Genomic DNA, 26,834 nt, shown 5'->3' on the forward strand with positions numbered 1-26,834 from the left:
AAGAAGATTCTAGTCCCCTAGTGAGGCACCTCCCATTTTCTCATAACTATTTTGAGACTGTTCTGATTAAAATATCACCGCCTAAACAATTTGTTAAATACATGACAGATGCTTCTCCAATACTAATATAGGTCGGTTATGGATTCAAACCAGATTCTAATCAATTTATTTGAACTTGGTAATATCGGTCAGAGACATAGAAGAAAAGTGTAACCTCCCGAAAACACATTAGAGGCAGCAATTAAATTAATTCTCATTTCTCCCTTGGACATACACTTTCCCATCAAGTTACTAGTTGGCAACTATAATAAATACTTTTAAATATGTCTAATTAAAGAAAAGTCAATCTAGCTTATTTTTTTGGCAGGAATAAATACTCAATGCCATATATTCGATCCCAGGAATACTCATTTTCTCCCGGCAAATGCTCATAGATCAATGTGATCATATAAAAGAAGATTCAAAGGAAATTTGGACAAACAAGTAAGTCATTATTAAGCAATAAATGAAAACTGTCCCAAGTGGACTGACTTCAAAAAACAGTATATACGTATTTGTGTCACATTTAAGGACGCAGAAGTATTTCCACACTTCCAAGTGGGAAAAAAAAGTATTTTATATATTTAAACATTTGAAACACCCTGTAGCTGATGTTCAATTCACAGCAGAAAGTAAATACTAGTTTCCTCTCCACCTCACAAAATGAAGAGGTAGTCAAAAAGAATTTTCTTCCTGCCCTCCCCCAAGAAACTCCACTTCCTCTAATGTTTTGGGAATATTTTCTATCTTAATAGGTACTCATGTTACATTTATTCAAAAATGAGTCAAAGAAAAAAAATTCTGCAGGACTTCCTACCTTTCCTCTTTTATAATCTTCCAGTGGCATGGGAAAAAATATAGCTACTATGGTTTTTAATGTCTTTTTTTTTATGTACTTGGCTGCGACCTCATCTAAGAGTCAGCTAGAAGTTCTAATTGGTTTAAAACAAACGCTACTTTGAATTCTGTGTCCACAGCCATTGAGTCCCAGCCTTCAATATCCCTGATCTATAGACTAGTACAGTTGCTTCAGAAAATAAATGTTCAGACTAAAACTGTTGAAGAGCAGCATGAGACACCCAGGAGAGTGTAAAGAGGTTATCAGTCACATCAAAATTAACAGACATGTTCAACTAACATCCCCAACAGCCAACCCCTTACTGAACACAGAGAGTGCACACTGTGAGTTTGGTCGGTGCCTACAACCCACAAAGCTCTTTCCACAAGCCAAGCCAGTGGTTCCAAAGTGCCTTGTCTATACAGTCTGTTTATGTGGGTACCAGACTAAAAATGTGTGCTGTTGACATAACATTGGTCCTCCTGAGTTTTGCTAAGAGCTTGTCCACGGTCACTCAGAAAGCTGTCCGAAGATACTTCAATAGCCACTTCCGTGGTTTCTCCTCTCCCGAGGTTGTCATTTCGGTATGTATCTAGGGGGGCACTGCCATTGTGCTCAGCACAGCCGTTGACATGCGCCAGAGGTAGAGCCCTGGGGGGACAACACAGCTGCTTCTCACAGCTCTTGGAGATGCAGGGTGAACTGCAGAGCAACAAGTCCTGCTCCGGGGGCTCCTTCAAGTCCACCTTCTCGAACTGGATGGTTACATTGTGGATTCCCACTTTGTGGAAGATTTCTCGAATTTTTATACTGGCATCCTGATAGTCCGTGTCCTTCTGAAACTTGATGTGCAGGGTGGCAATGATCTTTCCACTTACAAGTTCCCAGACGTGCACTTCATGTACACCGCTGATTCCGGGCACGGCAGAGAGTTTACTGACTAGAATAGGGAAGAGCAAACAATATAACAATATAGCTATAACAATATAGCATTGACAATATAGCAAAGGGAGTGCTCTAATTGAAACATGGAACTACCACAGTACCTGTAAGCATTCTCACCAAAATGATGTATTTACTAAGAATAACAGGAAGAAAAAATAGCTGTACCTGGATGGGCACATTTTCCCATCATCTTCTTTCTCCTCTCTGAACTCCTATACCATACACTGTTAACTCATAAAAGGCAACTCAAGAAAATGAGTTTAACGACAACTGAAAAAATGTCCTGAGTCGCTGCGTTTACAAGAGAATGGACACCCTAGTGAACAGCCGGTGGGTGTATAAAGTAGGATGCCCTTTTTAAAGGGGGTAACTTGGCAACATGGATGGAAAACCTCGACCAGCAATTCTAGCACAAGGAATTAAATCTAAAGGAAATCACCAAATATTTATGTACAAGAATGGTTTGGGCAACACTCTCTGTATTAATGAAAAAAGGGAAACAACAAAGAAATAGTTAAATCTATTATATAATAGAATGTGATATAGCCATTAACAAGTAAGTTGCATATTTAAGGAGATGAGAAAAGGTATATAAGATATTTTTAGGTGAAAAAACAAATAGCTAAAATGTATATATGGCATGATCATTTTGCTTTTTTTTTTTTTTAAACATCAGTGTAGGGCCGGCCCGGTAGTGTAGTGGTTAAGTTCACATGCTCCGCTTTGGCGGCCCAGGGTTCACAGGTTCGGATCCCAGGCGCAGACCTATGCACTGCTCATCAAACCATGCTGTGGCAGGCATCCCATATATAAAATAGAGGAAGATGGGCACAGATGTTAGCTCAGAGCTAATCTTCCTCAGCAAAAACAGAACGACTGGCAACAGATGTTAGCTCAGGGCTAATCTTCCTCACCCAAAAAAATCAGTGTATGTACACACAAAAATTTTTTTAAGGCAGATAAAGGCTTGTTTTATTGAATGATTGATACAAAAATATTAAGAGTGATCATTTCTGGGGGGTAGGATTATGAGAAATTTCTATTTTCTTATTCGGCTCTTCTATATTTTCCATACTTTCCAAAATGAGTGTGTATTTAGAGAAATGGTACTAAATAGTGATTATGAGCAAAGACCCTGTAGGCAGCTGGAGTTTGAATCGCAATTCAGTCATTTTCTGTCTGTGTGACCTTGGACAACTTACCTAGCCCTTCTGTGCCTCAGTTTCCTTATCTGTCAATTAGGAATGAGAATGATAGTACCTCATAGGATTATTTCAAGGATTAAAATGAGTTAATATAAGTAAAGCACTTTAGAACAAGACCTAGCATGTAATAAGTGCCATAGAAGTGTTGCTATTGTTATTACTATTTTTTAATATCTTTTTAAACATATACATTATTTTGTTAAAAGGCAATATAAGCCAATATATATCACAAATTGCTTTGTGTATGATTTATCTTGTTTCCTCAACTGAGAAACAAGCTCCTAGATGGCGAAGACAATGTGTATATCTGCTCCTGAGTATCTCCTTCCCTACCTTCTCCCTCCTGTGCCTGCAGAATTGAGCAGAGTAGGTGAGCAGGCTGATTATTTTAACTCTGTACACTAAAGCAGCCAGAGAGCTGACCATAGCTAACTGACTCTCAGAGACTGTAAACTAACCAACGCTGCCAAAGAAGGCAAAAAGAGCATCCGGGGAAGGATCATAGGAAGAGCACCAGCTGTTGGCAATAGCTCAACCGACTGGTCCCCATGCTGCCATTACACAGATGGCTGGCAGGGCTCTAACCTTCAAAGAACAGTCACCCTGTACCTCACACCTTCATAGGGGCAAGTCTAGTCATGGCCAGATAACGTAATAGGACCCACTCAAATCTAGTTCCAGGTATTTGTCACGAAATAAGGTCTTCCAACTTTCAGCCTCACAGCTGGCCTCAGCTCTATTTCACGTTTACCGGCTCACTGGTGAAGCAATGATAGACAGAACAATAGCAAACATGCATGCAAAAGTTTTTTCTATAAAAACATAATCTCTATTTAGAAACCCTAGAAATAAATTTGCACATTCAGGTTCTCATCAACTTCTGGATAGTTCCCATTTAGAAATTCGACAGAGTCTCAAATTTTTATCCTCAGAGGCACCTAACTAAAGTGAGAGCTTGAGACCTTCTGTTTGAGCAAAGCAAAGAAACAGATTTCATTACTGAATGAGGTCGTGAATGATCTGAATTTAAAACGTGGTCCTTTTTACAGTGTTATAAGAGGCATGGTGACTTGCATGCTCATAAAAATCAATTAACTAGAAAGCAGGATCTAGAATATAAATTAATGATTCATGTTTTCAGAATAAGGAGAATAAAAATCAAGTGCTGGGTAAAGTGGCCTTATTTGAGTTAAAATAAATCTTTGACATGGAGGTAAATAGCCTAGGAATAGGCATTGCCCAAGTGCTACATTCTCAAAAATCTGCAGTTGTCAGAGAATGATGGGTTGCAAAGGACCTTTGGTCCTTGGAGCCGTGAGTCATCCTATTGGGCTATAAAACAGATGACGGATGTCTCTATTGCTTGCTCATTTAAAGTATTTAAGGATACATAAGTCAAACACTGCTCTGAAATAATGCTGGCCCTTTGGCCTGAAGAACATTAAATGGGCAGTGGTTCTAGATCAGAATTGTCTGACTTACTCAGCTCTTCAATGTTGACTCCCTTGGGGACCATCTGCAGCAGAATGACAGCGGTCTCCTTGATGAGTGGGAAGGCAGATGACAAAATGATGATGACCATGACTATAGACAGGCTGGGGTCAATGTAGCACTGCCAGTTACACGGGTCGTCAGTTTGCAGGGGAAGCACATAGAATATGACGGCCGTGATGACCACAATCACGGACCCCAGGGCATCTCCCATCACATGCAAAAGTACACCTGTCGGGAAGAAAGGAAGACCGCTAAAGCACAGATCCAAGTTGGGGAGCCACGCGACAGTCGGTGACTCAGGTTCCCAAGCCTATGAATACCTGTTGCTATTTGTTTTCTTTTTAGTTAAAACAGCAAGATGGATTTGAATGAAAAAAAAATGGCAACTGCTTCGCAGAAAACAAAACCCCAGGCCACCATACCAGGACCCAGAGAACCTGGAACAACCCGGGGGGATTGAGCTGCAGACACCTGTGGGAAGAGGGATTGTGCCCATTCACTGTGCCACATGGCTGCCACCCACCACCCATCCAAGGGCACCAAGCTGGCAAACAGAGGCTATGCAAATGGTTCCCTTTTCCTTCAGACAAGTGTCTGTGCTTTAAATTGTTTTCACCATTTTTAAGAGGAGATGGAACTAAAATATATCACAAGTTGGGCCGGCCCCGTGGCTTAGTGGTTAAGTGCTCGCACTCCGATGCTGGCAGCCCGGGTTCGGATCCCAGGCACGCACCAACGCACCGCTTCTCTGGCCATGCTGAGGCCGCGTCCCACATACAGCAACTAGAAGGATGTGCAGCTATGACATACAACTATCTATTGGGGCTTTGGGGGGGAAAATAAATAAATAAATAAAATTATAAAAAAAAAAATATATATATATATATATCACGAGTGGTTCTTTTTTTTTTTGGTGAGGAAGATTGGCCCTGAGCTAACATCTGTTGCCAATCTTCCTCTTTTTGCTTGAGGAAGATTAGCCCTTAGCTAACATCTGTGCCAGTCTTGCTCTATTTTGTATGTGGGACGCTGCCACAGCATGGCTTGATGAGCAGTATGTAGGTTTGCACCTGAGATCCGAACCCACGAATCCCAGGCCACCAAAGTGGAGCACACGAACTTAACCACTACACCACTGGGCCGGCCTGAGAGTGGTTCTTTTTATTCTTGGTCTTCCCTCTACCTAGATCCATTCTCCCTTCCTTATATGCATTTGCCTACTTCTCAATTAGCCCGTGGTCCTTAAACTACATTTGGTTTAAGAGGTCCTCAAAACAGGGACTCCAGCAGTGTTCCCACTGAATAGAGAGCCATTTGTCACAATAAAATAAAATTAAAGTTCTACAGATAATAACAAAAATTGTGGGTGCCTTTAATGAAGGGACCACTTCTAAAGGTTTCGACTGTGATACAGAAAACATGCAATCCTAGCAAAGAAGATCTGGTGTCCAGTTGTTTGTTAGCATACAACATAGACTAAACTGGGATTTAGTGAATTAGGTAAAAGTTTTGTCAGAACGATTATAAAATATAAACACAAAGTATTTTTTTACAGAAAGCAACATCAGAATCTTGCTATTCAAGGTATGGTTTGCAAACTAGCAGCATCAGAATCCCCTGGGAGCTTGTGAGAGATGCAGAATTTCAGGCCCCCCCTTGGATCGTTGAATCCGAGTCTGCATTTTAACAAGATCCCCAGATGATTCAAATGAACATAAAGGTTTCCAAGCACTGCTCTAGAAGAAAGCATATAGATTAAGAAAGGTCTGCTTTGTCTCTCCCAGTATCCCACAGATTCACTCAGTATAATTAATAATAATCCAAAATACTAACAATTCACTCATGGCTATGAATGAACAGTCTCCCTTGGAAGATGCTTTAATTGGGCTAATTCCTCTCCTTGGCAACACTTCTAGGATTCTGAGTAGCATCATAGGTAAAATGGTGTTCTATAAACACACTAAATGTAATTCATGGCAACTTTTCCAAAAAGAACAGGAATAAAAAGAATCTCCACATTTCCCTCTGCCGAGTGTTTATTTATGGTAATAAGATCCTGGTTCAATAAATACATTAAACAGTCCCATTTTCCAATTCTGTGCTCCCTTTTCCCCCACCTCACGCTCCAAAAAAGGAGCTTCTTACTCCCTAGTACTTCTCCTGGGCCACAAAGGGAAACTCAAAACGTTCCCAAGATTTGGTCTCCATGCCTTGTTCCTCCAGGAGGAACTGAAGATCAAATCTTTAACCTTCTCCAGGGTAGTACAAAATACTACCATAGGGACCGGCCCAGTGGTGCAAGTGGTTAAGTGCGCACACTCCACTGCGGCGGCCCGGGGTTCGCCGGTTTGGATCCCTGGCGCGCACCAACGCACCGCTTGTCAAGCCATGCTGTGGCGGCGTCCCATATAAAGTGGAGGAAGATGGGCATGGATGTTAGCCCAGGGCCAGTCTTCCTCAGCAAAAAGAGGAGGATTGGCAGATGTTAGCTTAGGGCTGATCTCCCTCACCAAAAAAAAAAAAAAAAAATACTACCATAAAAATACGAAGACCATATATTTCCCACACACAACTGACATCATTTTCAGTGCCTGAGACATCCGTTGTTCTCTGAATGTTTCCGCTTGTCAGCCCCGTTTCCTCCATTAGACTATAAGTAACATGAGGGTTACAATGTAGGCACTCAATAAAACTGTATTTTCTGGTTAATAAAGTCATAACTCCCATAACATAGAGTAACTCCTATCTTTAATTACTTAATAATAACTGTAATGCTAGCTGCCATATATGCACCACGCATATTTTAAGTATGTTATATGTATTTACACATTAAATTCTCTTAAGGACTCCCTAAGGTGGTTACTCTCTCCATTTTACAAATAAGAAACTGAGGCACAGAGTAGCTAAGTAGCTTATCCAAGACCACACATCTAGAAAGTGTTAGAGGCGGGATATAAGTCTGGGTAGTCTGACTAGAGAAGCATTGCGCATCCTGCCTCATATAAATCCTCAATTCCAATTTCAGGTTTTCCGTCTGAGAATTCTCACTACTAGCCCCTAAGAATTATATAAAATAGCTTTCAAACTTATTTTTCCATAATCCACAGTAAGAATCATATTTTGCATCCCAGCACAAACACTGAAACAGATATTTCATGAAAAAACAAAACCTATCCTTACATATGATTTATTACTATTTTCTGCTCTATTTCATTTAATTCTGGCTAATTTTCTAAACGCTGATCATACTCTACTAAATTGATTTTATAACCCAAACTATCATGACCCACAGTTTGAAAAACTGCTTAAAGCATCATTTCACTAAATTCTTGAGATTTAGTATGGCGATGTGTTTTCTAGCCTCCCATGCAAAGGTGAAGAAGGCATGGTCTTATCCTCTGAAGACCATAGTCCACTGGCAGGATTCTGAGACAAGTGCATCAATAAACCCCAGGGGGAGGATTATTCCCTGTGATGGAAAATCTCAGGGAAGGCTTCTCGAGAGGTGGGCAATGTGGGCAGGACTCTGAGGGAGACAGACTTCAACAGGCAGCAAGTTCCAGGCGAGAGAACTCAGAGAGAAGGTGTTCCAGGCAGAAGGCTCAAGGGAGGCTGCTAATGAGGAAGCGCTTGTCAGGCAACGTGGGAGACAGGTACGCTCAATGTGAAGTCATAGACCCTGACAGCCTTTATGAGTCATGGACCTTGTCAAAGTCAACCTGTTTGAGCGATAAGATTCTCATCTGTGAAACGGGAATGATTATAACATCTGCCTCACATCTCTTAGAGGCTCGTTCTGAAGAGCACGTGAAACAACGTCTGAAAACCCGCTGAGAAGTCAGTGCACAGAACTCATGGGGAGGCAATGATAACCATTTGGGCACCATTGGGCACCATTTGTTGAGTGGGTCCTCTGTGCTGTTCCAACCATTCATGTAACTCTCACAGCACAGTAATGCTGGTACTCTTATGATCTCCCTAATACAGATGAGGAAACTGAAGCTCAAAGAGGTTAAGTTACCTGCCCAAGGTCACCTAGCTTTAAAAGGCAAAGGCAGAACTCAACCCAGATCTGCCTTACTGAGCACTTCTCGCCTTGTTCTAAGTGTGCATTAAATGGTGGGCACAGGGGAGACAGTTCAGGGGCAGGGGGAAGGTAAGGCAGTGAAGGGGTGGAGAGAAGAGCAGAAATGTTTAGAAAGGAGTGTTAGCACCGGAACAGCAAGCCCTCAAATGTCAGCAGTGTTAGGACCTTAATCTGGATGCAGCAGAGGTGTCTGAGCAGACTCTGATGTGATCACATCTGTGATTCAGAAAGATAAATCGGGCAGCATTATCTGAGAAGCAAAGATTGCCACTTGGTAGACAACTCAATGGCCTGATTAGTCAGAATGCTCACAAGGTAGCTTTGCAAAGACAGGACACCTCAGCACTTGGCCCTCCCTTGCTGTCTCTAGATAAAAACAAAACTCAAAAAAACTGACATATAACATGAATTGGCCATTTGACATAAGTTGAGATTTGATGAATGTCCCAGAACTTGGAAAAGCCATCAATGCTGTTGATTTGCTGAATAACTGGAAACACTGTGCATTAGCCCTGGCCATTAGCAAGTGGTTATAGAAGGATGAGAGATCTTTCTCATTGGGAAAAAAACAAGAATTAGAAAGAAACACCTCATCAAAGGAGATTCATTTTCAAATGATGTCAGAATTGCTACTCATCTACTTATATTTATACCAAAATAGAATGGGCTAATTGTCTTTTTGACACTCGGTTACAACAGTTTTTAATGTATCCTGTTTGATCCTATTAAATAAAATTGAGCTGAAATTTATATAATGTTACAAACCAATGTTACCTCAATTAAATAAACAAATAAAATCAACCACTACAAAACACATCGATGAGAATTTTTAAGGAGTGTGCTTTTACGGTGCTTTACTGTAGAAGATGGAGTGTGTTTCCTGGAGGACACTTTTTTTTATCCCATTGGAATAAGAGAAACAGTAATGAAAATCAAGAAATGATTTTCATTCGCAAGAATCCTCATCAGATGTTTGTTCCCCTGCAGATCTCGGGGGACAGTCCTGCTTTCTAAAGCAATGGCTTAAGTGTCAGAAATGTCACCGTTCAGGGGTCTGTGTACACTGGAGCAGCAAGCCAGCCTGTGTGGATCTAGAGGTAGTGTGCGATAATGGAAAGAGCTGGAAATGCAAAGCAGGAGCCCAGGCTTCCAGCCCTGCCTCTGCTGCCAGCTGAAGGGGGACTTGGGAAGTCACCAGACTCTCTGGACTCTGTTTCCTCATCTGTAAAGTGAAGGGGTTGGAGTCTATTTTCCCTGAGGCCTTTCCAGTTCTAACATGCTGTGGTCCTTCCCTGGACCATGCCTCCAAGATGAGGACACATGACCCAAGGTCATGCCACCCTCACACTTAGCCCCAAGTATGGAAAGGCTCCTGTTAGTCACCACCCAGGCACTCATCAGAAGCAGCAGGAATGATCTAGGCTCACCCTTACTGAAGCATTGTAGGTGTGTACCCAGCAATTCCTCTCACTACCTGAATGACAGTAGTATCCATCTGGTGAGATTGTTACTCACACTAAATGACTCATTCATGAATGGTGCCTGGCACAAAGTACTATACATGCCATAGAAATGGTAGCTAGTTTTCGTCCCATGTGCCTGAGCACTTCATATGCTTTATCTCACCCACCCAATGAAGTGGGTACTATTATTATCCTTACCACTGACATATTTTTACCCAGGAGCTCCGATAGCTTTGGGCTAAAAATTAGCAAGATCATACAAGTTTCCCTACGTTACACTTCCCAAACAAAGTCACAATAACTACTGGGGCCTATTCTTCATTCTTCTCTACTTCTTTCCACCTACCTCTTCTCCTTCTCTGTAACATAAGATAAGAATGAATAATCAACAGTCTCACTTACATGTGGAATCTAAAAAATAAAATGAAGCTCATAGCTATGGAGAACAGATTGGGGGTTGCCAGAGGCAAGGGGTGGGGGGACGGGGGGGTGGGAAAAATGGGTGAAGGAGGTCAAAAGGTACAAACTTCCATTTATAAAATAAATAAGTCTTGGGGATGTAATGTACAGCATGGGGACTATAGTTAATAATACTGTATTGCAAATTCGAAAGTTGCTAAGAGAGTAGATCTTAAAAATTCTCATCATAAGAAAAAAAGTTGTAACTATGTATGGTGAAAGATGTTAACTAGGCTTCTTGTGGTGATCATTTCACAATATATACGATATCAAATCATTACATTGTACACCCGTAATAAATATAATGTTATATGTCAATTATACCTCAATAATAAAAAAAGAATGAATAATTAACAGAATGTGTTTTGCAAAGTTAAAATGCTATGATGGTGAACTCCATCTTAAAAACCTACAATATGTATATATTTTTTAATTGAACCTAAACAAAGAAAGAAATTAAAGGATAATGATTTTTCATTACAGATTCTCTCTTTCCAAAAAGATTCACCACCAAGCTCTTTAGAAATTCCCCTGTTGCAGTTAAATTTTTTTAACCAATTCATTCAGAAATATTTAGGAGCTCATGTGTTGTTGTTGTTGTTATTTTCTGATTTTCCCTATAGATCCATTCTGGGTATCACTTTGTAAAACTCCCAGAAATGAAGGTGTCTCCTGCATTATGAGTTTTTCTTTATATTATTTCCATCTGAGGCCCACTGCAGGCTTCCCCAAACCATCTAAAGGTAAAAGGCTGCACAATCTTTGTTGAAATGCTCAGTCAAGATTGGGGATTGACTCCTCTTGAAACACTCTGAAGCAAAGTCTGTGCCCAAGAAGTTGGAAAGGAGAGATGTTAACAATGTTGGTGTCTGGTGAGAAACGCACCTCTGAACTCCCTGGGCTGAACTTGCCCAGTACTTGTGACCTTGAGCACATGGCAGGAGAGATGTTAATGATGTGCCTTCCACAGGCCTCACCAGAACTCCCACTTTGGGCCTGGAAGTGGAGATTCAAGTGAGCCACCAGACTCATCACAGAAGCAGATTTCTGTCAGAAATAATTGAGGCGATGAGGGTCATTCAGCAATGCCACCTTGGACAGCAGCCCACCTACTCTTTTCTTACCTTTATCAAAATGATATTCAATTACAGCAACTAGAAGGATGTGCAGCTATAACATACAACTATCTATTGGGGCTTTGGGGGAAAATAAATAAATAAAAATTTTTTTTAAAAATGATATTCAATTAAAAAAGGTTACGTTTTATGTAGCGATATCCATGGCTGGGCAAAATCAAGTGAAGCTGTAACATGCCACTGCTCTGTGAAACTCTGGAGCAGGCAGATAGCAGGGACCCAAGTCGGGTAAGGATAAATTATTAGCAACTAGTGTCTCCCTCAGAATCGATGCAGTGATTAGGCAAGAGACTAGGGTCATAGTCTATGTGTGTCGTTGGCCTACTTTCTAACAGACCTTATGAAAAGGCAAACAGAATGAAGAGGAACAGTGCAGCCATATGCACCACTGAAAAGAATTTCAATCAATCCTACCTCTAATGTTAAGGGCTTCGGACTTTTTCTCCTTTTTCACAGTCTCTTCTGGCTCATTCTGGGTGTTTGGGGGATCACCTGCATTCAAAGAAGAAACCTTGTGTTGTGTATAAGTTCTACAAACAAAAAGAATCAATGGACTCAAAAAAAGTTTTTGTTATTTTAAATTCCTCCCAGCTTATCAGACCCCCTCTCTCTCCACACACAAAGCCCAGAATAGTACATTTGGCCTGAAAATAAGCCCTGTGATCCACCTTTGGACTTCATTCACACTTTCACTCAAGTTAAAACAAAAAAGAGGCAAGTAGAAGCCCACCCCCACCCCAAACCCATAACTCCCAAGTGGACAGAAGGTTGGACAGAAGGGGGAGGGGGAAATAAAGCACAGATAGCATCTAACGAAGGGGGAAGGGAGATGGGCGTACTACTGTTGCCCAATAGTAATAACTGATTTCCAAGAAAATCAATACTCCTATACAGAGAGAGTAGGAAGAGGGTAAAAGAGGGAAAGGGGGCCTGAGGATCCAGGAGAAAAAAAGAAAGAAAGAAATCGTGGGGAATGTGGTAAGTGAGCAGAAGAGAACCAAAGCTGAACCGCAGAGGGAATGGATTAAAAAAAAAAAAAAGCAGACAGAGAGAAAAAGAGGGCGTGGGGTGAGGAGGAAGGGACCAGGACGGGCAGGGCAGGGCTGGGGAAGAAAGAAAGGCAAAGCAGTCCAGAGGATGCAACCGAAAGGCACCTGCTACGTTTGAGTACACGGTCGCCCCCTCCTCCTCCTTCCTTTCCAACGAGGTCACACGGAGGGTCACGGCCGAGTCCTGGCCCGGGGCAGTCGGGGTGGTGGCGTGCCACCGGCCCTCTGCGCCCTGCAGATCCCCGAGAGCGCCCTCGGCCAGGGGCTGCTGGCTGCGGCGGCGGCCACAGCAGGCGAACCAGGAGGCGCAGTCCTGGAAGATGAGCAGCCCCACCACGTTCACCGCCAGCCCCAGGACGCCCACGATGAGCACCAGCTCGGCGTCATCGATGCGCTCGGGCCTGCCCAGGCGCAGCACGGCTTCCACGAAGATGGTGAAGCAGAGCGCGGTGAGGAAGACGGCGTTGCTGAGCGCGCCCACCACCTCGGCGCGCGCGTAGCCGTAGGTGGCCTTGAAGTCCCCTCTGAGGCGCCGCGCGATGTAGCCGGAGCTCAGCCCCACGCACAGCGAGATCAGGTCCGACAGCATGTTGAAGGAGTCGGAGATCAGCGCGATGGAGTTGCCCAGGTAGCCCGAGACCAGCTCGGCCACGAAGAAGCCGCCGGTGAGCACGAGCATGAAGATCAGCCGGCACGTCTTGCCCGAGTAGCGGCCCATGGCCCCGCCACCGCCGATCGCCCCCCGCCGCCGCAATAGGTGGGCTCGGGCCCGCGCCCCTGACTCCGCCGATGCCTGGTCCCCGCCTCCGGGAGCCCGGCCGGCTGCGCCGGGCTGTTTATAAGGCGGAGGCAGAGCGCCCTCAGGCTCTGCACGTCCAGAGTCTAAAGGAGTGGCCGCGGCGGCGGTGTCTGAAGACCTTACGCCGCCTCCTGGGTCCCTTCCCCCGCCCTGGTGTCCCCGGCCCCACTTGGCAGGTGGCCACCGGCCAATGTCTGTCCTTCTAAGACAGAACTGGGCAGAGAGGGGAGCTGCAGAGAAAAGGGGGCGTGTCTGGATGTCATTCCTCGCAGACACCCCCTAAGCAGAGGTGGGATTCACCCAGTGACCCCCGTTTCTCTGGTCCCTCCGATCACCAATACCCCAGTGCCCTGACTGTGGACTTACGGTGATAAGGACCTTGACCCCTGTGGGGTGTGTTCGCTGTGGACTTGGACACCGCGTACGTGCCCAGAGGCAGCCTGCAGAACAGATTCCGTATGACCCGGGCAAGGCCCAAGAGCACTGACCTGACCAACCCTGCCCTCTGGGGTGCTTCCTGCTGTCCATTTCCTGAGGTTTCAGCAGACCCCTCACTCAGCACTCCCACTCCACTACCACCCGTGGAATAGCTCCTTTATCCTCTCTTCTTGCTCACAGCCTTCATAAGGGCACATTATCGTTTCTGTCCCCCTCGTGACACAGTATTGGCCCTGTCCCCCACCTTTAGGATCTTCACTCACAAGGCCTCTTTCCCGGGGTGAACTGCAGGCAGCCCCGGAGGAGAGCACACTTCACGTTTTTGTAAGCATGGTGCTCCCTGCCAGCTCTCAGAAAAGCAGTTTCTCTGTGCTGGACACAAGTCCCTTGGTCACCAAAGAAGCCAGGGGAGGCCTCCTCCTGTGTGCTCATCTCATTCTCCGTTGGAGAGAATATTCTGCTCACCCCCACGTGCCCTCACAGCATGACCTGATACTCACAGTTCAATCGACTGACCTACATGGAGCCTTATTCCAAATAGAGGCTTTCTTGTTGACAACAGGCTCTGTTCCAAGTGAAAGTTATCCAGAAGAGAAGTGTCTCCAGGACCCTGGTGGAGGCCAAGGAACCTCTTGAAGAAGCGTGTTTGCTTTTGGTCAGTTGCGGGGTGAGGGGAACACTTGCAGGGTTCTTTACGGCTTGTTTTTGTTTTATACTGTTGTCTCATTCCAAAAAGGATCTGAAGGTGAAGTCTGGTGATCTCTATTCTCCTCCCCCATCCCCAACCCCTGAACTTTAACCTGAAAAAACAGACCTGGTTTTGGCTTGAAAATGAATAAAAATGTCTCACTCCAAAAACGTCACAGAATCCGTTAGCAGAACATTCTGATTGTAGCCCATTCATTGCCTTAGCCTTGTAAAATATGATCTTCACTTTCAATGACCTCTGAGGGCCATTAACAACCATGCGAAAACATCCTGGATCTGAGAGTTCCTCCTTATATCAGATGAGCCTCCAAAGTCAGGGGACCTGATAAGCATTCTCTCCCCACCCCCAGGAAAATATCCCTACACTGAGAACTAGAGGAAATTGATCATTTAAAGTATTCTCTAAAAATTAGTACTAAAATGATCAATAATTTGAAATAAGGAAAGAGATATAGGCTGATGAAAGTGTTAAAGCTGTGTGGCCTTGCACAAGTTCCTTAATTGCCTGGACTGGTTTTCACTACAGTAAAAAGGGAATAATCATAGTGCCTCCTCATATGGTTGTGAGGATTAAATGGGTTAATAGTTGTAAAGTGATTATAACAGTGCCTGGCACATAGTAAGCACTCAATAAATGTTATCTGCATATTAAAAAAAAAAAGAAGAAAGGAGACAGGAAGAAAAAGAAAGTGTGGCGTGAGCAGGAAGAGACGGGGTAGGAGGAGAAGGGAAGGATAAAGTGGTCCAGAGGTCCACATATCATTAATATGTTAATGTTATAGTATTATAGCAGATGCATAAAAGAATTACCCTTGAGCCACACTCTAATACAAGAGATACGCCAGAGCACTGCTCCCTTCCCAGTTTCTGGCTTATATTGTCTTCAAACTATACCTCTGAAACATGTCAACATAAGACAGCAAGCAAAGCAGTCAAAACAAGACAGAGGGGCCTTTTGGAAATCACTTACAGTGCTAACAGAGTCCCTGCTGATTGCATTTCTTTGTCATTCACAACTGAAAGAAAAACTTGAGATGGGCAGAAATATGTCACTTGTGCCAAGTCATTCTCCTAAGTGAAGGCAGACAACAAGAATTACGTCACTGCCCCAGGAGGGCAGTCAAGGGAACCAGGAAGTCAGTGGCTTGAGGAAGCAAAGGAGGGAGCTGACAGTCTCTGAGGGGCCCTGCCCAGGGTCTAGTTCCTCACTTTAAGGAAAGCTAAGGGTGTCCATAAAATGCACTTAAGAAAAATGTTTTGATTAACCAACTAGCTAACTGTGATTAAGGTTATACATATATAATCTAAGTTAATTGACAAAAATTTAGACTGCATCTTCTACGTTGCTGTAAATGATGAGGTTTCAGTAGCTTTTGTTGACTGAGCTCTGACTCTCTGCCCGGCCCTGTGCTGAGCGCTTTATAGGCATCATCTCATTCATCCTCACAATAGCCCCAGAAAATAGGGACTATTTTGTTGGTGAGGCATCTAAAGCCCAGAGATTTTAAGGAACTTGCCCAAGATCACACAGTCTGGAAACGATAGAATCGAGAGCTGATCTAGGCATCAAACTCTAGAGTGTAAGTTCTTTGCCCCCACATTATACTAACTTGGTCATTTTTAACCCTTCTTTTGTTCTAAACAAATGAAAGGATTTTTTTTTTAAGTTAAGTTCACTTTTTACTGGTGCAGAACTCTATGTGCTACTATGCATGAAGTCAGGTTATGACACTAAAAATTCTTTCTACACTGGTGTTTGACCCAGAAACTAACAAACGTTCTTTTTTTTTTTTTTAGAAATTTGAAAAAACAGCTGTTTTTGTTTTCATTTGTTAGTTCTACTTGACAAGAGAAGATGCTGCCTTCGGGGAAGACAGCGGACATCCTGTCCAAGGCACCAATTGTTATTCAAGGAAGAGGTAACTCTTTCTCCCCATAGCAACCGCCTTCAGATTTTAAATACGTCATCAAAAGATGGAGACTTCCATTAGCCCAGCTCCAAACACACAGAATGTGATATAATGTGATGACTTTCCAAAAGGAAATTGCTCCTCCAGGCAGCTGAGGAATCTTGAGTACAAAGACAGTTAGTTCTTCACTGGTGAATTTATATAATATGTATATTTGTAATATTTTGGCTGTACAAAGGTACGATTTGTACCCAAAAAGTATGCATTTTGTCCCTCAAAGCTTTTCAGAATACATTAAATTTAAGAGTTAACTGAGGTGACCACTGTTTTTTTTTTAATGATAGAGGCATGAGATGTGAAAAAGATAAAAACCAGGCAGCGGTCCATACCGCTTTGGATGGGCTGTTGATAGGGAGAAGTACGCAGCAGCACTGTGAGTTGCAGCTCTGAGATGGATTTAGAGGTGTGTCCATCAGCCTGTGAGTGGCACCTCCACAGTTTCTCCAAAATGTCACTTGTTCTTGCAGCAAAGTGGTATGTCCGCTCCTAGCACTAGCCCAGGAAGCGATAGGAACACAAGCCCCACCATAACATCAAATAATACGACTTGCTTATTGAGAAAAGACCCAACTCTGATCATTTTAACTTTGCAATCACTTTAAGAAAACTTGAAAGGCAGAGTAGCACAGCAGTAATAATTTGAGCTTTGGAGTCAGGTTGACTTGGAACCAAATCTGCTCCTCACTTGCTGTGTGACCTGGGGCAAGCTCCTCACACTTCTCTTCCCTCATCTGTGAACTAAGGACAATAATAGTATCTATCTGATGGGGTCCTCATGTGACTTCTGTGAGAAAACGTATGTAAATTACTTAGTGTGGTGCCAGGCTCATAAGGAGGGCTCAGTAAGTGTTAACAGAAACTAACCACCACTTTGATTTTTAAATCCAAGTTTGGGGAGGGGGAAATATTTCCCTTCACCAAAGGATTCATATAAGGGTTACTTTTAGAAAAAAAATAGACACTTAAGGATTTGTTTGAGACTTAATCTAAGGAGCAGTGAAATTTATGGAGATGTAAGAAAACATTTCTGAGTTCCTGCAACTGGAGGGGAAGATATGGTCTGAGTGTCTCCTCCCAAAATTCATATGTTGAAATCCTAACCCCCATAGATGATGGTATTATGAGGTGGGGCCTTTGGAAAGTGTTAGGTCATGAGGTAGAACCCTCAGGAATGGCATTTGTGCTCTTATAGAAGAGACCCCAGAGAGCTCCCCAGCCCTTTCCTCCATGTGACGACACAGCAAAAAGGCTCTGGCTATGAACCCAGAAAAGAGCCTCACCCAACCATACTGGCATCCTGATCTCAGATTTTCAGTCCCCACGACCGTGAGGAATCAATTTCCGTTGTTTGTAAGCCATTCAGTCTTAGCCAGACAAAGACAGGAAGCATAGTTTCAATTACAATACTTCAACGTATACAAAGCATAGGGACCCAAGTTACCAACTGTTAAGTGCACAGGTGTAAAAGAATGACACTGCTACTATATCGCAGGGACGATGGGTGGAGCTGTTTGATACATTTGGCAGTGACAATGCCACGTTGTTTGGGCTCGCTTGTCTTTGTGAGCACTGCAGCTCTGCTCTGTGTGCTTCTCAACATCTCCAGATCCCAAGGGCACACCAGACACTCATTCACGGGGAAACGCTGTGTGTGAGTTTGGAGAGGGAGAGGAGTAAGTGAGAACAAGCAGATGAAAGGTGGTGTGGCTACTGGGGAGGAAGGGGAAAGGATTAGAGGCAGAACTGGAAATATAAAAAACACCCCAAATTCCTCATCACGTACCGATAGCATTTGGGGTGTGACTCCTGCTTGAATAGGAGGAAAAAAATCAGCTTTTGGACCATTTCCAATTCAAATGGAAGCAAAAAGAGCTAGAAGTTGCAAGAAATAGGTGGATTCCCCCTTGATCCTGATTCTAAACCTGATAATAGTTTTAGCTATAAGTTGACTCCTACATCATTTAATAATTTACAAAAACCTTTCACGTGTGCTCTTTAATTCCATCAGAAACAGTCCCACACACACAGCAGATTTCTTCACTGGAGGATTCACCTTAATTTTTAGACTATATGAAAATGAGAAGGCCATTTGCCCAAGAAATTGTGGGAATAATTGTGGGGGGGCATGAATTAAAATAAAATCTATAAGCAAATACCTTTACTTTTATCTGCCAAATGCACTGGTTAAATATTCAGGGTTATGTAGTGGAGAGACGTGGGTTTTGGAGCCGCGCAGATGTGGGATTCAATCCTGGCTCTATCAAGTTACTAGCAACTGGGCAGGTCACGCCACTTGTCTGCAGTCTATGTCCTCATCTATAATCTGCAGGTGGAGATATCACTCTCTCACACAGCAGCTGTGAGAATCAAAGGAGATAGCGTAGTGGAAGGCCTTTCATGGTGCCTGTAGTAGATAATCGCCAAATCTCCTTAACTTGGCCCTTAACTTAACATGGCCCCTCTCCTTAACTTCTGGCTGTCATCATTCCCAGAACTTTTGTTGACTTCTAGGAGGTAACATGGTGGAATCCCCTTCACAGTTAATTAGATTACCCTATTTTTTAAGATCACCTACTTCCCCTTTGTTAAAATAACCTAATTAGCTTGGAACTAATTAGCTATTGATTAATAAAATGTATTATGAATGTAAAACACTGATTAATAAAATATTTTATGAATATAAAAATATTTAAAATAAAATATTTTACAAATCTAAAACTCCAAACTTCTCCACTATCATTGCTATACTTCTTTCTCCATCGTGACCTTATTGTCTATTATGACATGGAAGAAGAGTAGAGAGAATCAGGGTAAGTGGACTGGACGACATAATTTTATTACCATCACAGAATGAGGGGCTGTGTTGAATAGTGACATGAGGTCTGGAGGAGAACTACAATTCTTGACCTCTGATACTAAATTATTGTATGACTTAGATCGGTCACTATATTTCTGACCCTTAGTTTCCTAATCTGTAAAATGCAAATAAGAACTTCATACTACTTAGTATATGTAGTTTTGAACATCAAATAAGATAATGAAGGTACAAATACATAGAGAAGTAAAAGGCATCGTTATTGTTGTAACAATCAACACATTGTATCATGTGTGTATCAATATATGTATTGAACTCATGTATCAACATGACTTCTGGAAAGCAAGCACTGTATTTGTAACCACTAGTAATTTAAATGGGTCAGCTAAGGTTTTAGGTGGCCTGGACTCCCTCCCTGCTTCCTTCTGGTAAGATACCTGTCCCCTTGGACCCAGACATGGGCATTTAACTGAGGCTCAGCCAATCCTAGTTCCTCATCCCCTGGCCACGGTGCTTGGTTCAAGCGATGTGTATTTGATCCAAGATGGGCCAGAGTTCTTCTCTTGGAATTTCCAAAATGGATCGGGGAGAGAGAGAGGTTTCATTTCTTGTCTGGTCACTAAGCTATGAGGATGTGACTCAGAGCCCCTGGTAATTATGTCTCCCCCTGCTTTCTTCCCAACACCCTTCAATCGGCAGTAGGAAAGGAAGCAGGAAGAGAAGAGAGACAGTAAAAGAGAATCTCTAATGGAATTTAAGTCTCTGGTTCCATTTTGATTATGTGAGCCAATAAATTTTCCCTTTTTGCTTAAGCAAGTATAAGTTGGGCTTTTGTCACTTGCAACCAGACATTTCTGATCAATAGCTGGCCAAGAACCTATGCCTATTATGAAGTGGTAAGAATGGTTTTCTCCTTTCTCCACTTTCAAGACTCAGGAGAAATATAAATTTAATCCTTAAAATAAAATGGCAAATTAAAAAGGACCTTCTCTTACTTTGATTCCTTCCCCATGCTGGAGGAATTATTCCTGCTCCATTTCTCTGCTCCCGTCCAGATGAAAAACTCTTGAAAAAGTTGTCACAGTCTTTACTTCCTGGAATTCCCTTCTCTCCCTTATCCACTCTAATCCCACCTCCATCTCCACCATGTCATTGAAAAGGCCTTGTCAAGGTTGCTCATGACCTTCTCATTCCTGAATCCATTGGTTTTCTAGCCTCATCTTGCTGGAATTCTCAGCAACATTTGTTACTGATAAGCTTGCTTTTCCTCTTGAACACTCACTCCACTTCACCATTGAATAATGCACCCTCCTGCTTTTTCTTATATCTCATGGATAGTTCCTCCTCCTCTAAATCTCTAAATGTTGGAGTGTCTCAGGACTCAGTCCTAGGCTCACTACTCCTCTCTACCTATGCTCATTCCTTTGGTAACCTCATCCAGTCCCATTCTCCAGGACCTGGCTCATGCCATTCTCTCCTCCTGGAGCACTCCCCATCCCACTCACTCCCCATCTGTGCCAATTCCTCTTCATGCGTTAGGTGTCAAATGCCACTTCTTCAGGGAGCCTTCCCTGACACCCAATCCTAGGAAGGTGCTTCCCCTCTGTGGCCCGCCATGTCCTCCCCTCTTCTCAACATAACGCCCCTCACAATTTATGGCAGTCAAGTGTTAGTGTCCATCTGGGGGGGAGAGACCTCATCTGTCTCATTGGGTGCCATATCTCCAACCGTGCAGAGTGCTCCAGGAGGAGGGAATGGCACAAGCCAAATCCTGGAGAAAGGAGTTTGAGGTGGTAGAGTAGAAGGAGATGAGGCTTTGGGTGAGCAAGGTACTGATTATTGAAAGTCTTCTAAGCCAGGTAAAGGATTTGGAACTTGATCTTAAGGAAGCCACTGAAGGATCAAGGAGGGGAGTGAGAGCCATTGGTCATCAACAAATCTTTATTGAAAATTTGCCATATTCTGGGCAATAGTCTAAGACAAGGATATAGCAGAGAACAGGACAGAGAAGGATCCTGCTCTTGTGGATCATACATTCTAGATGGGATGGCAGGAAATGAAAGAAAGAATGGACAAAAGAATAAAAGAAAGAAAGAGGAAGTGAGGGAAAAGAAGGAAGGAAGGCAGGAAGGAAGGAAGGAAGAGAGAAAAGAAAGAAAATGTCAGGTGGTGATAAAGGCTATTTTGAAAATAAATCATCTACTCCAGCGGCTTTCAAACTGTTTTGTACTATATAGTGACCGTGGAACTACTTTAGGTGGGATGGTCATCGAAGACCATGGAGTAAAAGGTGGCCGGGCGGGCTAGATCTTAGTAAACAAGGGGAGAGGGTAAGACCTGAAATCAGAGAGTCAAGAGGAAAATGAGATATTTCTTGTAGCCATGTTTCTATCAAAAGGGGAATCATGAGAGACGAGAAAGCCATGCATTTCAAAAATGTTTCTGAAGCCCATTTGCTTTTACTCTTTTCTATTAGCTGCCTGACCTCTGGAGACATTTGAGTTTCCAAGGCATGGCTACACTTTGTTTTTTCTTTTAAGTAGACTTTATTTTTTCAGAGAAGCTTTAGATTCACTGCAAAATTGAGCAGAAAGTACAAAGTTCCCACATACCCCCTGCGTCATACACGCACAGCCTCCCCCTTAAACAATGTTCAGCACCAGAGTGGTACATTTGTTATAACTGCAAAACTACACTGACACAACATCATCACCACAGTTTACATTGGGGTCACTCTTGGTCTTGTACGTTCTATGGGTTTGGACAAATACATAATGACATGTATCCACCATTACGGTATCACACAGACTAGTTTCGCTGCCCTAAGAATCCTCTGTGCTTCACCTGTTCATCCTTCCCTCCTCCCTAACCCCTGGCAACCAGTGATCTTTTTACTGTCTCCATAGTTTTGCCTTTTCCAGAAGGTCATATAGTTGAAATCATACAGATGGCTGTACTTTTTAAAACTTGAGGTAAGCAAAGAACTCAGAACAAGCTAATAGCTTTTCTGCAGAGGAAATTATGTAAAACATCATAAACAAGTGTTTGCAGCTCCTGCAGTCCTGCCCTGCAGAGGGTATGGCCCATGTTCAGAGGAGCAACATGACCAAATGGAGCTAAGGCGTACCTAGCGTGACCGCGGTGGGCACTTCCTAGGTGCCCTTCAGAAATGTTCACATAACCTTGCTGATGTTATCCTCAGAACAAGTAAAAAGGTAAGTATGACTGTGTCCTCATCTTACCTGGAGAAAACTGAGATTAGAGAAGTCAATAACTTGTTCAAGCTTTTCCAGCTGGGAAGAGGGAAATGATACCGTGAACCTCAGAGACCTAGCTTTGAACAATGACTCTGCCACCAAGTGTGTCTCTTGGACAATTGCAACAACTTTTGTCGTATATATAAAACATCTCAGGGCTGCCTGGTGGCATAATAGTTCAGTGCGCGTGCTCCACTGTGGCGGCCCGGGGTTCACAGGTTCGGATCCCGGGTGCAGACAGACGCATCACTTGTCAGGCCATGCTGTGGCGGCGTCCCTTATAAAGTGGAGGAAGATGGGCACGGATGTTAGCCCAGGGCCAATCTTCCTCATCAAAAAGAAGAGGATTGGCAACAGATGTTAGCTCAGGGCTAATCTTCCTCACAAAAAAAATTAAAAATTAAAAAATAAAACACCTCAAATGTTGATCCTCTGGAGTTTATCACACAATATCATGTGTGATATCACACAATATAATAATATCACACAATTATTGTATCATGCTATAATAATGAGAGGTTCTCATATGATTATCTCATTATTTTTACCTGCTTATGCTATTCCATAGTACAGATGTATGTACATAGTTTATTTAAGCAACCCTCATGCCCACTGATGGGTATTTAGTTTTCTTTCTTTTTTTTTTTTTGTGAGGAAGATCAGCCCTGAGCTAACCTCTGCCAATTCTCCTCTTTTTGATGAGGAAGATTGGCCCTGGGCTAACATCCATGCTCATATTCCTCCACTTTATATGGGATGCCGCCACAGCATGGCTTGATAAGCGGTGCGTCGGTGTGCGCCCGGGATCCGAACCGGCGAACCCCAGGGGGATCCGAACCTGCGAACCCCAGGCCGCCACAGCAGAGCGCGCACTTAACCGCTTGGGCCACCGGGCCGGCCCCTAGTTTTCTTTTTTATCCACTTGTGTGTTGTCATTGTTGTGGTCGTTATTGTGGTTATTCACGTAAACACTCTGTAGTAAACATTCTCATGCATATATCGTTGCTCACTCTTTGGAGTATAATTTCCTAGAAATACTGTAGAAGGGAACGGACATTTAAAATTGTTTATAACCATTGCCAAATTGCCATCCGAAAATATTGTACAAATTTATACTTTTATCAAAAATGCATGAGATTGTTATCACTGTTTTATTTTCCAATTTTTTGCTGCTAGTGTATAAGAATATAATTGATTTTTTATATTCACCTTCTATCCACTGACCTTGCTAAATTCACTTATTAGTTCTTATAGTCGTTTCATAGATTTCCTGGTATTTTCTAGGTAAACAATCATATCATCTGCAAATAAAGACAATTTATTTTTTCCTTTTATAAAAAAAAGTATGAGAGTTCCATCTCCCCCTTTTAACATCACTAGCCCTTAAGTTCTTTAGCTTTATTCAGTGATATTTCTTCTAATGGTCTTCTCATCAGTATCAAAAACATTTACATTCTAGTCTGTACCTAGAATTCTGAAAATGGTTTAGCTATAGTTCTATATTTAAATTGGTTTAATGCTCACTAACAGTCTTTTCAGACCTTAGTTTTTGAATTTCCCAGCTTGTCTTGATTCATATTTTGGTTGACTGGATTTCATTTAGTGGTTTTCTCAGGAAGGGTTCTTGCATTTTGTATATTTATTTTATAATGTCTTTATGTTGCCGTTTATAAATGAACAAAGCTTAGATGGGTATAAAATTCTTAGGTTCATATTTTATTTTATCTCTCAGAATGGTGTAGACATCAATTCATTGTATCTTGGCATAGCGTGTTGCTGTGGAGAAATCAGAATCCAGCCTGATATTTACTTTCTTGCAGATAATAGGTTTTTTCTGCCTATGTGCCTATGAGATTTTTTTCTTTCTCCTTGATATTCAGAAACTTCTCCAGAATGTATGCATTGATTGCTCCATACCAATTTGCTCTTTTGATTTGTGGATTTTTATCTTCCTTTAGTTCAGAATAAATTCTTCAATATTTTTTCTGGTACATTTGTCTGCTTTCAACCTCAGGAAATACCTAGCATGTATATGGTGTAAATCCACTGTTTGTTGTCTGTATCTATTATCTTTCTTCTAATTGCTTTAAATTCTTTGGTCAATTTCTCAAGCCTGTCTTTCATATCATCGAGTGTTTTCCATACTGCCTTTTTTATTTTTTTTTTTTTATTTATTTTTTTTTTGTGAGGAAGGTCAGCCCTGAGCTAACATCCGTGCTAATCCTCCTCTTTTTTGCTGAGGAAGACCAGCTCTGAGCTAACATCTATTGCCAATCCTCCTCCTTTTTTTCCCCCAAAGCCCCAGGAGATAGTTGTATGTCACAGTTGCACATCCTTCTAGTTGCTGTATGTGGGACGCGGCCTCAACATGGCCGGAGAAGCGGTGCGTCGGTGCACGCCCGGGATCCGAACCCGGGCCGCCAGTAGCGGAGCGCGTGCACTTAACCGCTAAGCCACGGAGCCGGCCCATACTGCCTTTTCTATGTCTTACTGCTTCCAATGTGGGCTTTCATTTCTGTAATGTTTTCTTATCTTCCGTTTTTTCCTGAGTTCTAACAGTTCATGCTCATTTTTTTAATCTCAAAACTTATTCTGTTACCTGGGGAAATTATTATTCTTCCATGTATTTTTCATCTGCCTTTTTTCTGGTTCCTTTGTTAACTTTTTCTCTGTAGTATCTTGGTGTAGTTCCCATGTTGGATCCTTGCCGTTTCTTGAGTACTTTTGGGTGGGGCACTCATATCCCAGTCTGCTAATAGAGTGGAAAGGGCTGGGGGAGGATTCCAGGCATAGGTGTATCTGGTGACTTCAGGTTGGACATGTTGTCTCAGAACTTCCTCACCAAATATGCTTCTTCCAGTCAAGATAAATAGGTCACCTGGCAGATGATCTCCATGGTTCACATTGGAGACTTCCAGCTCCCCGTTTTCTGTCTGCATTAAGGAGACCCTCCATTCCCCAGGCTTCACTTTTCCATAAGGGCACCCCCACAGGAGTAACACTCCTGGCCTATTTCTACCACTTCTCCAACTTTCCCTAGAGGCAAGATAACTGCTCAGATTAGGAAGTGTGGAAGAAAGAGTGGAGGATGCTCAGCTAACCTCTTTCAGGCTTTCTTTTCCAGATTTGCCTTTCCACAGAGGTCTGCAGCCCTGGTCCGTGTGTCCATGGGGGAAACTAACTGGGGCAGGCTCTGTCCTGCGGAGGGATGTCTGACACTGGGTGGGTGAGTGTAATTCTGGGATGAACTATTAAAAAGCTCTTTGCTGGTATACATCTAAGCCCTATCCTGTAATATCTGTAATAAAGTTGATATTATGTTCAATTGTCATCTATATCTTATATATCAATTGCTTCCAAACCCACGAGAGTAAGCAAGGGGTATTATCTATTACTCCCTAGAGCCCTAACATACTGGTGAGTTGGCAGGAACTTTGAGAAGATAAAAGTGAGAATCTAGAGGTCAAAGTAACACATGGAGATGGAGGTTTCTGGGGAGATCAGAGCAGGAGCTGTTAGGTTTTATGGCTCTGGTAAGTGTGAGCCAGGCAGTATTTTGACCTTGGCAAGTCACAGCAGGCAATTCTTCTGCATTGCCTACAGAAGAATGGCTGTTGTTCTAGATGTCGGGCTGTTTTAATAGGACTTAGCGAATATGAGTTTTGAAGACTGGTTTTTACTATATGCTTCAATCTTCCTGTGCAAAGAAAATGAGAGGGAGAGTAGTTTGCTCTCAGAAACAACAGCCTGACTGCACCAGAGGAAGAGAGAGTTTTTCTGAGGCTACACAGATGCAAAAAAGAAAAGGAAATGAACACAGATCTAAATATTCTTTTCTTTTAATTAAGGATTTTTTAATTTATTTTATTGAGGTCATATTGGCTTATAACATCATGTAAATTCCAGGTATACATCACTATATTTCAATTTCTGTATAGAGTGCATCGTGTTCATCACTAATAGTCTAGTTTCTATCCGTCACCATACACATGTGCTCTTTTACCCCTTTCCCCCTTCTCCCAGCGCCTTCTCCTCAGGTAACCGCTAATCTCTTCTCCGTCTCCATGTGTTTGTTATCTTCCACATATGAGTGAGATCATACGGTGTTTGTCTTTCTCCGTCTGACTTATTT

The 26,834-nt window shown here is 42.6% G+C and overlaps 1 protein-coding gene across 2 annotated transcripts in view; it reads right to left on the reverse strand.

Annotated features, from left to right (window-relative positions):
* Window positions 1–745: 745 nt before the first annotated feature.
* The window catches only part of SLC30A10 (solute carrier family 30 member 10), a 42,084-nt gene continuing 15,995 nt past the window's right edge, over window positions 746–26,834 (reverse strand). Inside the window, exons 1-4 of one of the 2 annotated variants that reach the window (XM_004439665.3) lie at window positions 12,821–13,433; window positions 12,081–12,158; window positions 4,510–4,749; window positions 746–1,817 (exon numbers count right to left, since the gene is read on the reverse strand). In XM_004439665.3, coding sequence (XP_004439722.1) covers window positions 1,324–1,817; window positions 4,510–4,749; window positions 12,081–12,158; window positions 12,821–13,433 — 1,425 coding nt within the window. In that variant the 3' untranslated portion in view covers window positions 746–1,323. Of the gene's footprint in view, window positions 1,818–4,509; window positions 4,750–12,080; window positions 12,159–12,820; window positions 13,434–26,834 lie in introns of those variants that run through there. The other variant, XM_087424243.1, reaches the window with a different exon arrangement.

This window comes from Ceratotherium simum, chromosome 36 (assembly GCF_057802395.1).
Source record: "Ceratotherium simum simum isolate JZ-2026a chromosome 36, ASM5780239v1, whole genome shotgun sequence".
Taxonomy (NCBI): domain Eukaryota; kingdom Metazoa; phylum Chordata; class Mammalia; order Perissodactyla; family Rhinocerotidae; genus Ceratotherium; species Ceratotherium simum.